At 41.3% G+C, this 16029-nt stretch overlaps 1 protein-coding gene across 1 annotated transcript in view; it reads left to right on the top strand.

Annotated features, from left to right (window-relative positions):
• The first annotated feature begins 2139 nt into the window (after positions 1 to 2139).
• LOC119787021 (disco-interacting protein 2 homolog C-like) overlaps positions 2140 to 16029 on the top strand; it is a 54613-nt gene continuing 40723 nt past the window's right edge. Inside the window, exons 1-6 of the mRNA XM_038290645.1 lie at positions 2140 to 2426; positions 4862 to 4984; positions 5515 to 5661; positions 6992 to 7111; positions 10850 to 11047; positions 14608 to 14699. Of these exons, the coding sequence (XP_038146573.1) occupies positions 2201 to 2426; positions 4862 to 4984; positions 5515 to 5661; positions 6992 to 7111; positions 10850 to 11047; positions 14608 to 14699 (906 nt within the window). The 5' untranslated portion in view covers positions 2140 to 2200. The remainder of the gene's footprint in view (positions 2427 to 4861; positions 4985 to 5514; positions 5662 to 6991; positions 7112 to 10849; positions 11048 to 14607; positions 14700 to 16029) is intronic.

The raw sequence follows: 16029 nt of genomic DNA, 5'->3' as shown, positions 1-16029 counted from the left end.
GTTGCCAACAGAGGTTTGATTTCCTGAAGCCTACTGATTGTACCTTGAGGGTTCTTGAGGTTTAGCTTTGGGAGAGTCTCTGTTGGATCTGGAGAGGGGTTCATCAGCAGAGTCCGCTAGCTGCTTCAGCGTCTCACTTCTAGTAATGCACAGACCTTGGCTTTAGGTTTTTCCAGCTCTTAGCCCTGAGCTGCTTGGAGGTTCTCTAGGATTCTTCAGGTTTGGCTCAGAGGGTTGGCTCGGCAGGTTAGCTCTTCCTGAGCTTCACAGAGGAGACACTGGTTTCCTGGAAGACAGAGACAATGGTTAGAATCCAGGCTGGATTCGAAGTCATAAAGTTTCACTGAGGATCTAGGCTTAAGCGCTGACCAACTGGAACAACACTGCGGCGTTGAGGCAAGGTCTGAAGACAGCTTAAGTAGTGGATCCTCTGATGATCTTGATGAACTGCAGCTGTGCAGGAGGCTCCCTCAGAGGATCCACGGCGGACTCTGCTGGAGAAAGGTGGAACTTCTCCAGCTCCCAACAATATGGACCCAGTATCCAAGTTGAGACAGTCAGTAGGAAAGTTCAAAACGTTTATTAAAACAAAAAAGAACAGAACAGAAACGAAGAGTGCTGCCGAGGATCTGTTGACCTGTAGGCACTGCAGGAGGGGGGCGGGGCACCGCCCAATCCCTTACACTCTGGTTTAGGGAGAAACACAGGTAAGAGACCACGATCATCTGAACTGAAGATGATTACTAGAATGAGTCACTTACCCGGTTTAACAGTTCAGTCCGTCCTCTCAATCTCAGGCAGGATCATCCGATGCAGTGCCAATGAGAGGCAGCCCTGCTCCAGGAATCCAGAGCGTGAAGGCAGGTTCAGAATCCTGTGCATCGAGCATCCAGCTCAGACAGAAACGCACCGGAGAGGCAGAATCCAGCAGGAGTCTAACAGAGGTTCAGGCGAGCAGACCAGACAGGGCCAGTGGGTGAGAGGGAACGGAATCAGGAAAACAGAATCACTCTGGAAACTCTGAAACGTTCTCCCCACTGGTTAGGGATTAAACTAGCCTGAAGACATGGGCTCAAAATATAAACTCCTCACTTGAACATGAAACTTGGAAATAAAGCTATAACTAACAAAACTGACAGACAGGGCACTAACAGGGAGCAAACAGTGCTCTGGCCCCGATAGCTGGGCTACACTGAATATAAGGCTGAACCTACAGGTGGATGAGATCAGAGATGATTAAGAACTGGACAGACTAGGCAGGTGAGTGAAATGAGCAATCAAGGCCAGCTATCAGAGCAGATCATGACAGGAATAGCATTTAGTTCCTTATATTTCTACTCCAGAATATAAATTCCTCCCACATTTTTCCCCTGTATTATTTTGTCAAATCTTCCATATGTTATGACCATAAATAGCTTAAACCTTTAGGAAGTTGTTTATTTTTCTGTCACGTTATGAAATCAAATTCCTTTAGTCTGTTTTAGACTTAAGACTTGAAAAAAGCTTCTCACACAGTTTTATGTTAATAAATCAATCCTGACAAAAGCCTATTCTCAGTTAAAGCAGTGATCCAGATTTAAATTGGGTTGTTGTGGAGTTTGACGTGATTATAACCAGTCAGTATCACCTGAGGTAGATTTTACCCCCAGAGGCTAAAGCTAATGGCTTATCTTCGTTAGGTAGAGAAAAAACATTTAAAGGATAAAAAAGCTGCTGTAAACGTCAATCTGAATCTCCTGAGCTTCATCATATTTTATCATTTTAACACCACTATATAATTTTTTTTATTTTAGATTATTATTGAGGTGTATACATATGTTATAGGTAAAGGTAAACGATGCAAGGTTAGCAAACTGTCATCTTATGCCACTAAATAAAATCCAGTCCCTTTTCATTTCCCAGAACGCACCTGTGTGTTCTTAATCTCAGCATAAAATCAGCTGTTTTTAAAATGGTTTTAGAGCAAATTAAGCTGTTTTATACTAAATTGATCCCCTCCATAGCCTTTGATTGATTAAAGACCAAGGGTTCAGATGATACCATTTAGCAACATGAAGAAGGTTTGAGCTTGAAAGCGTATGTTTGTCCTTCTAATGCCGGATGGGAAAAAAATGGCTGCCACTAACTCTCAGTAGGACTGTCTCCCCTGTGCTCAGACTCGTCGTCGGGCTCCGAGGAGGAGGCGGGGCCAGGCGACGACATGACGGGCATGGAGCACTGGATGAGCCGCCCCTCCCAGCTTGGCCCCGCCCACCTCGGCTCCACATCTTCCTCCTCGTCGTCCACTCAGAGTGGAGGCAGTGGGAACGCCGGGCGGCTCGCCGACTCTCTGGCGCACACCCACATCTCCCATCTGGCCCACCTGGGGCACCCGCACCTCGGCCAGTCGCACCACCAGCAGAGCCTCCTGTCACAGTCGCTTCACGGTGAGAACACAAGATTGAGTTTGTATCTGTTATCTCTAACTCTTGGATTAAGCATATACATTAATCAACTTTTCACTTTAAGTTGTGGAAATGTTTTTGTCTACTTTATTCAGTTAGAATACAGGAAAAATAATGATAATGAGGAATGAAAATTAAACTGGTTTTTAGAGTTAAATGTTTGCATTTTTAACAGCAGTCAGTACGGTGGTGGTTGTATCATGCTGCGGCCCTGTTTTACTGCCAGTAGTTTTGTTGCATTGAACGGATAGTTTAAGGGAATAAAATTAGTCTACCTCAAATCACCTTTTTTAAATGATCGACCCATTCCTCTGCTAGAGTTATCCTGGAGATGCTGTTTCCTAAAGACCATTTAATCACAGCCTCTAGGTGTATCTGATAATGCCTTAAAAAATAGGAATGAAAAATATTGATACTCTGGAAGTGGATACAATACAATAACATGGTTTCTGCTGTGATTAAAAATCATTAAAGGCGATTAAATTATTATTTATTTCATTAAGGCCTTAAAGGTGCAGTAGGAGATCTTTTCTGATGCAGTTTTTACCATATTAGCATTAGCAAACAGTGAAATAGAAGGTCTGGAAGTGAAACTAAAATAAATGGTCCTCGCTACAGTGAGAAATCAATGAATAACCCCAACCAATCACAAAAGAGGGTCCGTTGTACATGATTGGTTCCTGACACGTCAATCATGGTCGTCTGCTTGTCCCTCCCCCCTTTGCACGTACTCGTGCAGGACGCCATGGCTGGAAGCTAGCCACTGTTACGCTACGTTCACACCTAAAGCAGCAAGAGCACCAAAAACACGCTTGCTGCTTCATTTTTGATGCTTGTACAAGTTTAGTTCTGACACGCGGCTGAAGCATCTTTGCTGCTCTGGCTGTGCAGTGGAAAAAGTGGGTCTGATGCGCGTTGAGCGGAGATACCCTATATATGTGCTGTGATCAATGGGTAAAAAGTAGTTTGAATTTATTTTGAAGTGAGAAAGTCCACCTGGAAACATTGTCAGTTCATCAAAATTACCATCCTGCCTTCAAATATTATTTCTGTCGGAGCCGCTCAGACCCCTCAGGGCTCGATGTTAACCATCGCCCGATCTCCCGGGGCAAGTATTTTTTATTGTTGGGAGAGTACAAATTTCATTGCATTTGCCCGCCGGGCAAAAAAAATTATTTATCACTCAAAATTACTTTAAAATCACCAACATTCGATGAAAACAACCCAGAAGCGTTGCCGGCGCCATTTTTGTTGTTTTGTACACATTCTCGCATGATTTGAAAAAGGCACGTGATTTGAAAAAGCCGGGTGATTTTCCGCCAGATGGCATGATTTTTGTCCACCTAGCGGCAATTTTGATATAGTTACCAAAACGACAAATGGCTGCATTTATTTTGTCAGGGAAAACTAATCCTGAGTCAGTTAAAAGTCAGGGAATTCTGAAATTATGTAAGACTTTGGAAACCCTGTATAAAATAACTATTTAAAATGATTCTCTAGAAAAGTCACATTATATTAATAGTATTATCTTGTATAAACATACCGTGACTCTAAAATAAAAGTTATTCATTTGTGACATTGACTTCTATCTTGTGATTTATCTTAAGTTTTTAACCTGTCCAATTTTTTTTTTGATTTTTAACATTACAATTTATATTTTTCCAAGCACACAACAGTTTAAAGCAAAGTTTAGTTTGAAAAGAATGTGCAGGAAGGATTGAAAAGCATGTTAACACAGTAATGTAGGCTTGAGGAGCCAGTAAACTTAAAAAATACTGAATTACAAAAAACATTTAAAAAACAAACATGTTTCATTGATATATATAAAAATGAATATTAGCAACTATAATAATCATACATTACACTGGGCAAGTAAAAATTGTTTCTGGGCAAATAAAATTCGGGAAAGTGGTAAAAATCCTTAACGTCAACCCCTGCCTCTGTACACTGGCGGTGCGCTGTCACTAGGAATCCCATTCAACAGCAGCATATGGCCCAAAAATTTAGTTTTTTATCCATTGTTATCAGTGTTAAGGAACTTTATTGTCTGAGGCAGTATGTGTTTTTTAACCTTTGCTTATAGAAGCCAGAGGAGTCAATGCTGTATTTTTGCTGTATTTTTATTCCAAATAGAGGTTTTATTCAAATAAATGAATAAGAGCCCAACATAACGGCAGCCGTGTCCCTGAGGATCAACATGGTATATATATCTGGTTTTACTAAAAGATGCTGCATTCATTCATTTTTTATTTGTTACTCACAGCATTTCGTCCTGTAGTGTGTGACCCAGTTTTTCTCTTTTCTAAATTAATTTACTTTATCATCATTAAGAACCTGGATGTGTTCAGAATGTTTTTGACTTTATCTGTGCCTTCCTTACTCAGCTTTGACCGTGTTCTGTATCCTTGACCCTGCAGGGATCGGCCACCTGTCTCTGAAGAGGAAAGGAGCTCTGAGTGTGGCGGAGAACGGCGGCTCTCTGCGGCGGTCCTGCGAGTTTGGATCCGACATGCTGTGGCCGCCGCCTCGGGAGTCAGACGGTAGGTCTGGATTAGGCTGTTTGGTTTCAGGTGAAACTAAGGAGTTGGGATTGATCAGAGGAAAACAACCCTCTTTAAGAATTCATTACCAGCTAATCTGACGTGGTTTCCTTGGAACAGAACTATTATAAGCAAAACAGTTTCAATGTAGTGTTTTGTAATCTTTCATTTGTTAAAATGAATCTTCTCCCCCGCATCTTTTTAAGCATTAAAAAGCAGTCAAATATGGTAACACAGCGTTGTTTTCAGTTCATTAATGAATCATACACAGTTCTTATCAGGGCTTATTTGAGTGAAATGCTGAATCAGGCGCTGCATCACACAGCAGTCACCTCACGACTGCTGAGCATGTCACAATGTGACCCAATTAACCGCAAGACAAAGTGACCATCAAACGTGTCTAATTGAGTGCAGAGACAAGGGGACCTGGCACTGGAGAGGCAGAAACAATGACTCACCACTGGCAGGTTGCTGTCTCTTCGTCTCCATCTGTTTCCATCACTTTCCTCCTCCTCCTCTCTGTCCTCCAGAGAACCATTCTGCGCCTCCGGACGTGACGGGATATTCATCGGACTCGTCCCACTCCCACACAGAACGTCACCCCATGTCCAACATGGGAACAATCGCCAGGAGCACGCAGAAGTACGGCAACGCGGAGCGCATGGAGACAGGCGACGGTGAGAGTCGCAGCCTGTTTGAAGTTGGGCATGAATAAAAACCTGAGGGGGGCGGGGTAAATAAAAATAGCAGCTCTTTAATCAGGAAGTGTTCTCAGGTGGGAGCAGAGCCTTACAGAACGGGCCCAATGCAAAGGTTCAGATCAAATCGGGCTCTCCGATGAGACGACTGAGCAGCTGGGTGGTTTTTAAGTCTGACAGAATCACACAGACACATTCAGCTAGGAAACCACAGGATCAGATAAAGGTCCTTCCTTCCTTCCTTCCTTCCTTCCTTGTCGATACATTTCTCTGTAATTTTCTTCTAGCTTCTCTGTTCCTTACCTCATCCTCGTTTCCTTCATTTCATCTTACCTTTCTTCCCTCCTTAGTTTCCTTGTTCCTTTTTTTCCTCTTTTTCCTTCCCTTGTTGCATTCTTTAATCCTTCACTTATTACTCCTTCCTTCCTTCCTTCCTTCCTTCCTTCCTTCCTTCCTTCCTTCCTTCCTTCCTTCCTTCCTTCCTTCCTTCCTTCCTTCCTTCCTTCCTTCCTTCCTTCCTTCCTTCCTTCCTTCCTTCCTTCTGTCCTTATTTCCTTTATTTCTTTCTTCCCTCCTTATTTTCCTTATTCCTTTTTTTCCCTCTTTTTACTTCCCTTGTTGTATTCTTTAATCCTTCACTTTTTACTTTTAACCTCCTTCCTTCCTTCCTTCCTTCCTTCCTTCCTTCCTTCCTTCCTTCCTTCCTTCCTTCCTTCCTTCCTTCCTTCCTTCCTTCCTTCCTTCCTTCCTTCCTTCCTTCCTTCCTTCCTTCCTTCCTTCCTTCCTTCCTTCCTTTGTTTCTTTCTTCCCCCCTCATTTTCCTTGTTCCTTTCTCTTCTTCTTTTTCCTTTCCTTGTTGCATTCTTTATCCTTTACTTATTACTCTTAACCTACGTCTACCCTTTCTACCTTTTCATTTATTCCTTCTTCCTTCCTTTCTTCCATGTCCTTCAGTCTTAGCTAATTAAACTCTGACCCTAGTTCAAATATCTGCTCTGAGTTTCCAATGAACAGTTGTATTTGTTTTCCTATGGGTGACGGACAGAGAGTTCTGTTAATAGAGTCTGGACCAGAGGAGAATCAGCACATGAAAAGGCTGAAGGAACCTCACTCAGCATTCAGCCAACAGACCAAAGCGTTTTATTGTCTGATTCTCAGTGCGTTTTAAAAGCCTGTCTTGAGGCTTCTAATGGCCTTTTTGGCCGAACATGCTGGCCTCTGCTCTACAGGTTTCTCAGTGTTTTTATTGCAGAGACTCTCATTTCTCCAGACGTTTTCAGGCCCGTTCTTTCTGCTGGGATTTTTCCAGGTGTTCCAGTGAGCAGTCGAGTGTCGGCTAAGATCCAGCAGCTTGTTAACACGCTGAAGCAGCCCCGCAGACCACCGCTGCGCGAGTTCTTCGTTGATGACTTTGATGAGCTTCTAGAGGGTTAGAAACCATCTTCATGTCTGCACCACATCTGTTGGTCCTCACTGAGATTTTATTGTCAGGAACTATTGAAACGTTTTGGCAGTGGCACACATGCTCCGTTTCCCAAAGAGGTTCCTAAGCAGAAATCGTCTGATTTAGGAGTAATTTTATGCTGAGTTGAATCTTGTGTTCCTTTATAGTGCCTGTTGTTCTCTCTGTCCTGCTGGTTATTAGTTCTTGTTGTAAAACCTGACTAACAAAGACCCTTTCTCCTCCTCTTAGGAGTCGATAACCATCAGTTAGGTTGGTTCTGTCTGAGAACAAACCACAGGGTCTCAGTGGTATTGGGATATAGAATGTTTTTCTGGCCACAGCTACAATATTTCACTTATCTGGCCTGAATGCGACGTTGTTGTCACTTTAGCCTAATGGAGGATCTACAGATGTATGGCGGTGTTCCTAGGTGGGAGGAAACCCACTGCTCTGAAGGAGAAGCATGGATTGGATCAGAGAAAATAACTTTGCACTAGTCTTCTTCAGTCCATCATGCAGAATTTCTGTCTGTCTTTCTGTGTTTTTGTTGGACAGAAGACACTGTAGATAAAAGTCAACGCTCTACTTTGGTGGAAAACTGATACTTTGGGTCCTTCGGTCTTTGCCTTCTTCTTGTGGGAAAGCTTTCACCCTTAAGATGCAGAAAATGTATTTAAAGGGCGATAATTTACTTTAAACAAGGCCGTTTGGATCCCAGGCAGAAATGACAGCATGCTTTGTTTAAAGATGAGCTTCTTTAGACCCACAAGACACTGAATCCTGGCCTTCAGTTAAAGCCATCAGTCTGCTAATTAGCTTCCCCTCAGTCTCACTGTTCTACACCGACATGAACTCAGCTCATTATCTTTAGCAAATGCAGTATTTTACACATTAAACCTCTGCACATTATTACAACTCTCTGTATGGTCACCATGGAAACTGAAACCACTCCATATTTTACATGTGTGTCATTGCCAAAACTTTCTTTAAATTATTTCTAACAGAACCAGACAGTTTTAGTAAGCTTCACGACAGGTTCCAGGGGGTCTGGAAAAGTTTGGAATTTGATTTCAGGATTTTCCAGGTCTATGACATAGCAATAGAAAGGTATGATTTGGAAAAATATTTCTAACCATTCCTCCCTCTATCCTGTTTTCTAAATGTAGCCCAACCTTCCATCTTTTATTGTTTGGTCCTTTTTGTATCCTTCATTTTGTCTTTTTAGTAGCTTTTGTCTTCCTACCTTTACTACCATGTTTACTTCCTCTCCCTCTTCTGTCCTTCCATCCTGTCTTTCCCACATCCTTCCCTTTAATTTTTGTTCTTTTCCTCCTTTTCCCGTTCTTTTCTCTGCTAATTTCTTCCTCTTTCTTCTGTCTTCCTTACCTAATCCTTGTTTCCTTACTTCCTTCTGTCCTTCCTTCCTTTGTTTCTTTCTTCCCTTCTTATTTACCTTGTTCTTTTCCTCTTTTTCCTTCCCTTCTTTAATCCTTCACTTATTACTGTTAACTTCCTTCCTTCCTTCCTTCCTTCCTTCCTTCCTTCCTTCCTTCCTTCCTTCCTTCCTTCCTTCCTTCCTTCCTTCCTTCCTTCCTTCCTTCCTTCCTTCCTTCCTTCCTTCCTTCCTTCCTTCCTTCCTTCCTTCCTTCCTTCTTTTTCCTAATTCCTTCCATATGCCCTTATTTTCCCTGGCATTTGTATGCTTATTTTCTTTCCTCATGTACTTCCTTTTTTCCTTCCTAACTCCCTTATGTCCATCCTCTTTCCTCAATGTGTCCTCAATCCTTCCTTATCTTTAAACCTTCACGCTCTTAGAAAATGTGCCACTAACTCATATGACTGAACTTCATATTATGCTTTATCTTTATCCTGAATTTGAAAACGAACATAAAGGACTCATGAGGGAAAAAAGATTTAGAAGTACATTTCCCAGATGTTGAAGGACCTTTAAATATGATTACTGTCGTTCATTAAACATGAAGGCAGGACAAAGCCACAGCAGGACGACTGAAGAATGGTTCAGTTTAGTCTCCATCTCTGCTCTGCAGCTCATACAGTATCTCTTGCTCTGCTTTCACCACATCTATGCAAGACTTTCTGGCGATTTAGTTTCTGTAGCTGGAATGTAGCAGTGAAGAGGTACAGATTTAAAAACCAAAGTGGCCCCAGTGACTCAGTCAGACACACCTTCTTCTTCTTCTATTCTTTTTGTTTCTTCCCCATCAACACAATCCTGGATCCACATCGTCAAACCATATGACTGTGTTTGGTCCGGTTTAAAAAGCGCACTTTCTTTTAAAAACATTGTGCCAAAGTAAAGTGTTAACTATTCAGAGGACGGGTCAGGAGCAGCAGAGTGAAGGACCTCTGAGGACTGATGATGGTTGATGTTCCTCTTTGGTTGAAACCAGATGACAGATTAAAGCAGGAAACTCCCTCTGACCCCTGAAGTTACAGATATAAAGACAGATAAAGGCAGAGGGAGGAAATAATGGTTATTGTTTGGTTTCATAGTGTTCAATAAGGATTTCCATCTAAAGACATCTCTGTAAACATTAGTAAGCTCAGAGCACCTCAGAGACCAAATGTTTACAGAACATTGGAGAGAATGAGGACCTTTGATTTGCGGCACTCAGCGACGTAACACTCAGTTTGCTCACATTTCACCATCTGCCCTCCTGTCTGTTCTTTTTTTAGACAGCAGTCCTCTATTGTCTCTTCCACTAATCCTTTTATACAAGAGAAAATAGAATATTTTGGAGATATTTCACAAAGATCACACAGAATATTAATGCTGAGCTTTCCGGAACTATTTATACCTCTTTGACCCCTTCACGTTTTGTCCCTTTACAGAAACAGGTCTTATTGCTCAGGATTTAATGCAGCAGGGCAGCAGAAAGCACAGAGTTATTCTAACTTAAAGGAATGAAGCAGGTTGTTAAAAATAAGCAAAAACTGTTTCATGCGTTTGTGTTCACCCCCCTTTTCTCCAATACCCTTGAAAGGAGACAAAGTCTGACATTCCTGCAAAGTGCTGTGTGGTAGGAGGTCGATCCGTCTCTCTGAACACATCTCTGCAGCGCAGCATGGTGGTGGCAGCATCATGCTGTGCAGAAAACCAACCACCATAAAGATACAACCAAAGATGCAAGGACTTGGTTTAGATCAAAGCAGATCCATGTCTTTAATGGCCTAGTCAAAGTCCAACCCTAAATCTAACAGTAATCTATGACAGGACATTGATGATCATTGATGCTCTAAATCCTCCTGATCTTTAGCTGTGTGGCAAAGAAGATTGAGAAGAAGTTTATAGACTCTATTTGCAAATCTGGTGGAGAATAATGTCTATAATAATGTTTTAAAAACAAATGGTCATTTCCATTTAAAAATGATGCACTGCTTGGTGTCTGTCACATAAAATCCATTGACATCCAAGGGGGTTGAATACATGAGCCATGTCCTGTACCAGTGTACACCTCTGCTCTCATCTTTTCATCCATTAAATTTAGAACAGGAATGTTTCGTTCTGCTCATTAAATCCTCCTGTGTTCATGCCTTAGCAGCAGGTTCAGCTTGTGCCAGGTCTGACAGCTGCTTCACCTCGTTAGCTCAGATAAATAGGCCCACGTTGTCTTTTCAGAGCCAAGCTGCAGCAAACAAACCATGAACACTAAAAGTTTACGAGCGCTCGCTCACTGCATGGTTCTGTTTCCTCATTTCCAGTCCAGCAGCCGGACCCCAACCAGCCTCGGCCAGAGGGGGCGGAGATGATGCCGGTGAGGGGGGAGCCGCTGGGTGTGGTCACAAACTGGCCTCCTTCCCTGGAGGCGGCGCTCCAACGCTGGGGGACCATCTCCCCTAAAGCCCCCTGCCTCACCAGCCTGGACACGGCAGGGAAGCCCCTCTATGTGCTCACATACGGTAAACACACTTTGCACACTGGAAAAAAATTAAATCTATACGTCATTATTTTCTGTTTTTTTTAAATAATTGCATTTTGTTTTGAATTGACGAGGTAAGTGGGACACTTTGCCAACGGAACGACACAATTTACATTTAAAATAAGAAAAAAATATTGCATTTTCTTATTTCAGGTGCATATCTTATTTAAGATATGCACCTGAAATAATAAAATAATTAATTACATAATTATCTTATTTGAAGAGTAAAAGTATTCATTCCATTGGCAAATCTTATTTACCTGCTCAAATTAAGGGTTAATAAACTTAATTTAAGAAATGTTGATTTGTTTCCAGATCGCTTTTTCAGTGCATTCATTTTCTCAGGTCAATGAATTTAAAGTTTATGGATCTTTAAATAATTAAATATATAAATGACCAAAACTGCTGATTTGTAAATAGGTTCTTCTGGTTTCTAATAAAGACTATATCCGGCAGCCAGAAACAGATACCTGTGCTTTTCATCTGGTTCTTTAATCCTGGCAGCCAAATGCTCCACTGCAAAAAATGTCTAACCAAGGCTTACAATCTGATATCAGACCAAAACTTATTTTTAGAGCAAATCCTCTTAGATTATTAATCTTCTTTTGAGAAGATTCTACACAAAATAAGTGCAATAATCTGGCAGTGAAGAAACACAACTACTTAAAACTTCTCAAAGTCATAATATATTCTCAAAACTGTGTAAATGTCTCCCTGCACTTTATTGCTCCTATTATTGACTTTTTGACTAGATATACTGTGAGGTTGAAAGGCTTGGTTAGATGGAAAATCTTTGCAGTGTGAGCCATGAATGGGATAACAGGAGAATAAGGATAGGAGAAAATCTGCTCTGCAAAAAGTATTATCTCAGTAAAACTTTTGTCGTAGCGGGTTGGTGTTCATTTCTTTATTCATGATGAATTCTTTTGGCAGCATTATTCCCAGGTATTTACTTCCATTTCACATGGAGACCATTTCCTAGTTTTATTGCTGGATTGTACTTTAGTTTTAACATTAGTTTTATGGATATTATGAAGTGGTTGGCATATATTTTTTTAATCTAGACTAATCTTACTCTAATCTTTGAATTAAATTAAACTTGTAAATTAAATTAGAAATTGCTCATTTGAATTTTGCCATTCATGATGTGTGTGCTACCTCCAGAATTTAAAAGAAAAGGTTTACTTTTTTTTTTTGCAAAATCACATGTAATTTCATCTAGGGCTGGGCGATATAGAAAAAAAGCTTATCGATAACAAAAAATGCATATTGATCGATATCGATAATTATTGAAAAGATTTGAAACCATATTTTCAAATATTTCCATGACCGAAATACTGCCAGACTGGCAAACTATAAAAACCCTTCTTTGGAACAATTTCCTCCGCCTCTCCTTGCTGCACAGCTTCATGTGCTCTGTGTTGTGATTTGAGAGGGCGGCGCTTGGTGACGGCGTGCCTGGGTCCGCGGTTGTGATTGGTTGGGAGGAAGCAGTGACTAGCATAAACCTACAAGATAGGCTACAATGAGAAGGAAGGAAAACTGCGTTTCTTTTTTATCGAACTTTTATCGACCTTCTTTTTTTCTATTGCCCCACACGTCTATCGATCGATATATATCGTTATTGAATTATCGCCCAGCTCTAATTTCATCGTCTTACTTAAGATTTTGGTATAGTTATAAATCCTTTTCTTTTGCTCATTTGTTTCTGTGTTTTTGCTGCAACAAAATAGTGTCCCTCTTCCAATTGTAGATGCCCCACTTTAACAATAGCTTCCCCAAAAATCTGACACACACATCGCCTCAAATGACTTCTCATCCTTCACGGCTTTCTTCACGGCCTGTTGCTCATGTATTCTCAGGATAGTTTGCCTCCAAGGTAGTTTATAAGATGGGTGACCTGTGGCCGCCTAGATAACAAACTGGCAGCTTGTGGCTATCCACTGAGCGAGGAGATCAGTTAGCTTCGTTGATAGAGCTGTGCTTATAGCTACATCCATGTCAGCCCACTAATATTTAGTTTATATTTCATGTATTTACCAAATTGCTCAAGTAATTCTGGCAGGGAAATGGAGTGTTCGGTTAAGCTCGGTGTACACTGTGCGATTTTCGGGGCGATTTTTCAGTCGTGCGAGAATTTTTCGATCGGCCCGACTTCCAGCCTGGTTGTGCGCCGTGAGTCCTGTAGTGTACAGGGGGTTACAAGCAGCGATCAGCCACTACCACTTCCCAATCAGGAAAATCAAACATTTTCTCCCGACCGTCGTGAGCAAAGCGCTCAGGGCGCATGCACAAAGAAGGATTCTTCTTTTTATTCCTCCTCTCAGATGTAAACACAGCAGAATGGCAGGGATGCAATGAGTGAAATGTAGCTCCGTCTGCAAAATTGACAGACCGCAGCAGACACGCCTGCTCAGCTACGTCCTTTTTCCAAATACGTCGTCTCCCTTTCTTTCTAAGACCCTCAGCACAAAATTGCACAAATTGCCAAGGCAGCGCGGTTCACCATATTGAGCTTAACGTCCCCCTTCTATTTGTTTGGCTTCAGGATAGAGAGCTGCAGAGCAGCTTCATCTCACTGCGGAGCTGAGTCCAACCTAGCTTTTAGTCCTACAGTGTGAGCAGCAGATGCATGCAACGATTGAAAAAATCGCACAGTGTACGCTTTAGATACACTAAAATCTAATTGTTGAATTTGACCGCATTAATATTCAATATCTTTCCTTTTTAATGCATTGTTGAGTAACTGTTGGAGGTGTGGACCTATGGGTGTTTTCTGAACAGCCCCAGTGTTACGCTGTAAAAGGCATAAGATGCATTAACCCCCAAAATGAGTCCAGATTAAAGATTTTTATTAAAAACAGTCTGGTTTGTTTCTACTGTATTCCATGCAATCCAATCATCCACCACAACCTGACAATGAGTTAGAGAAAAAGGAAACAAAACAACCACAGGCATGGATGGACTGGGAATCCAGGGCTGTTGGTCAGCCTCATTCATTACTCATACAGGTTAATCATCTTGTTACCTTGAGAAATCAATAACTTTCCTCGAGATAACAACATAGCTATGTTATTATCTCGAGAAGGCAAAGGAAAAAAGAAATAAGTCTAGTACGACCGCTCTTGGATTCCATAAAAAACAAAACTCCATAGAGATCTTGTGATTCAGCAAAACTGCTGCCGGCCGGAAAAGAAGAAAGTCTTGTTTTAATGTTTTTTTAAAATTATCCTGCAATTAATTTGGATATTTGGGGTGGTGATTGAGGTCTTCAGAGGCTGAGCTTTCTACCGCCATGACTGCCCACCATGTTTAAATGAAATTTTTAAGGAAGCAAAGGTCAGTGTTCAGGTGTTTTTAACAGGTTGTTAGAGGATTTAGATTGTAGTAAATTGATTTCTCATACAGAGCAGGATGATCTAAAGTAGATTGATAGTGAACTTTCCTGACTGATGAATGCTCCTTATTTAACTGTACTTCCAAAGTTAAGCACAAAGACACGCTCTCACCTCCTGTGGACATATTTTCCCCTCCCTGCAGGGAAGCTGTGGTCCCGCAGCATCAAGCTGGCCTACAACATCCTGCACAAACTGGGCAGCAAGCAGGAGCCCATGGTGCGACCAGGCGATCGGGTGAGTCCCTCTCCCTCAGATGTTGGTTTATTTTCAGACAGTTTGATCAGACATCATCTGATATCAACTGAACCATCTCCTCTCAGTGGTTTTATCTTTTGCTTTATAAATATAGTAAAGTCTTAAAGGAATGTGGCTGTCAGTAGAAAATAAGAATTTGAAATTCTTATTTTCAAATATTTATTTAGGTCCAAAGCTCACTTCTCTGCACTTTTGATCTGGTTTGTTAAATTTACTTTAAAACCAGATAATTTAGCCTAAAAACCTCTGGTTATAGACTTCTCCACATCTGGTCAAATTAAAACCAAAGATTTCAATAAATGTTTTAACAAAAAACAACAGGAAATGTGGAGCAACAATAGAAAATGGAATCAAAAGGAAATATGTTGATAAAATCTGAAAAGTGTGGCGTACAATTTCCCACGGTATTTGAAAATCCATCATTCAGATTTGATGAGATGGTCTGAGAAAATACTGCAGTGTTTCCCACAGGATTTTAGGAGACTGTGGTGGGAGAGTCTCTGACCCTCAGGGGTTTTGCACATTTTTAACCCTGGTGTATCCCACTTAAAGGGGAATGGTGTTTTTTTTTTAACATTGGGCACTTAATTTTACGTTATTACATCATGTTCTTCTCACCCATATGAGTTTTGTGTCATTTGGAGCTGTTCTGTAGATATTGCGTTAGGTTATATCCAAATAACGTCTTCCTATGGGCAACGACTTGAAGGCACAAACTAAAGTGAACATGATGTAATAATAATGTGAATTCAAGGGCCCAGTGTAAAAACACCAGCTTTCCCCTTTTGAGTGCATTTTTGAGGCCACTTTTTTTTTTTTTTTACTTTTTCTTTTTTCATTAGTATCTACTAATGAGCCTACGAATCATTATCTTAGAGAGGAAAACACAATGGACAAGTTGATTAAGTGACTGTTGCTGTGTGAATCAAATGCCATTATTTAATATAAAACCTTTCAAATTCAGTTATTTATTTTAGACCAAATAACATTTTACATTTACATTCCACTCGCTCCCGCGAGGATGCATGCCTCGTGTGTGAGGGTAAACCTGCTGTGGCTCTGACTGCAGCGCTGAGAGGGAGGGACTCCTGCGGGGTTGGGACGGGGAGGCGCCGCATGGCAGCACCTTTCGCTGGAGGACAAGAGTAGGAACGATACGTGCTTTCACCTAAGAGTCTCCAAAAGCCGCCAGTGAAACAAGAAAAGTTGCTAGACTTTGTCGCTAGTCGCTTTTTTGAAAAAGAGTTGCTGGAGGCGTCTGAAAAGTCACTAAATATGGCAACAAAATCGCTGAGTTGGCAACACTGCA

Source organism: Cyprinodon tularosa, unplaced genomic scaffold (genome assembly GCF_016077235.1).
Source record: "Cyprinodon tularosa strain WSP-4 unplaced genomic scaffold, ASM1607723v1 ctg1078, whole genome shotgun sequence".
In the NCBI taxonomy this organism is placed as follows: Eukaryota; Metazoa; Chordata; class Actinopteri; order Cyprinodontiformes; family Cyprinodontidae; genus Cyprinodon; species Cyprinodon tularosa.
This window is presented reverse-complemented; position numbering and strand designations above follow the sequence as displayed.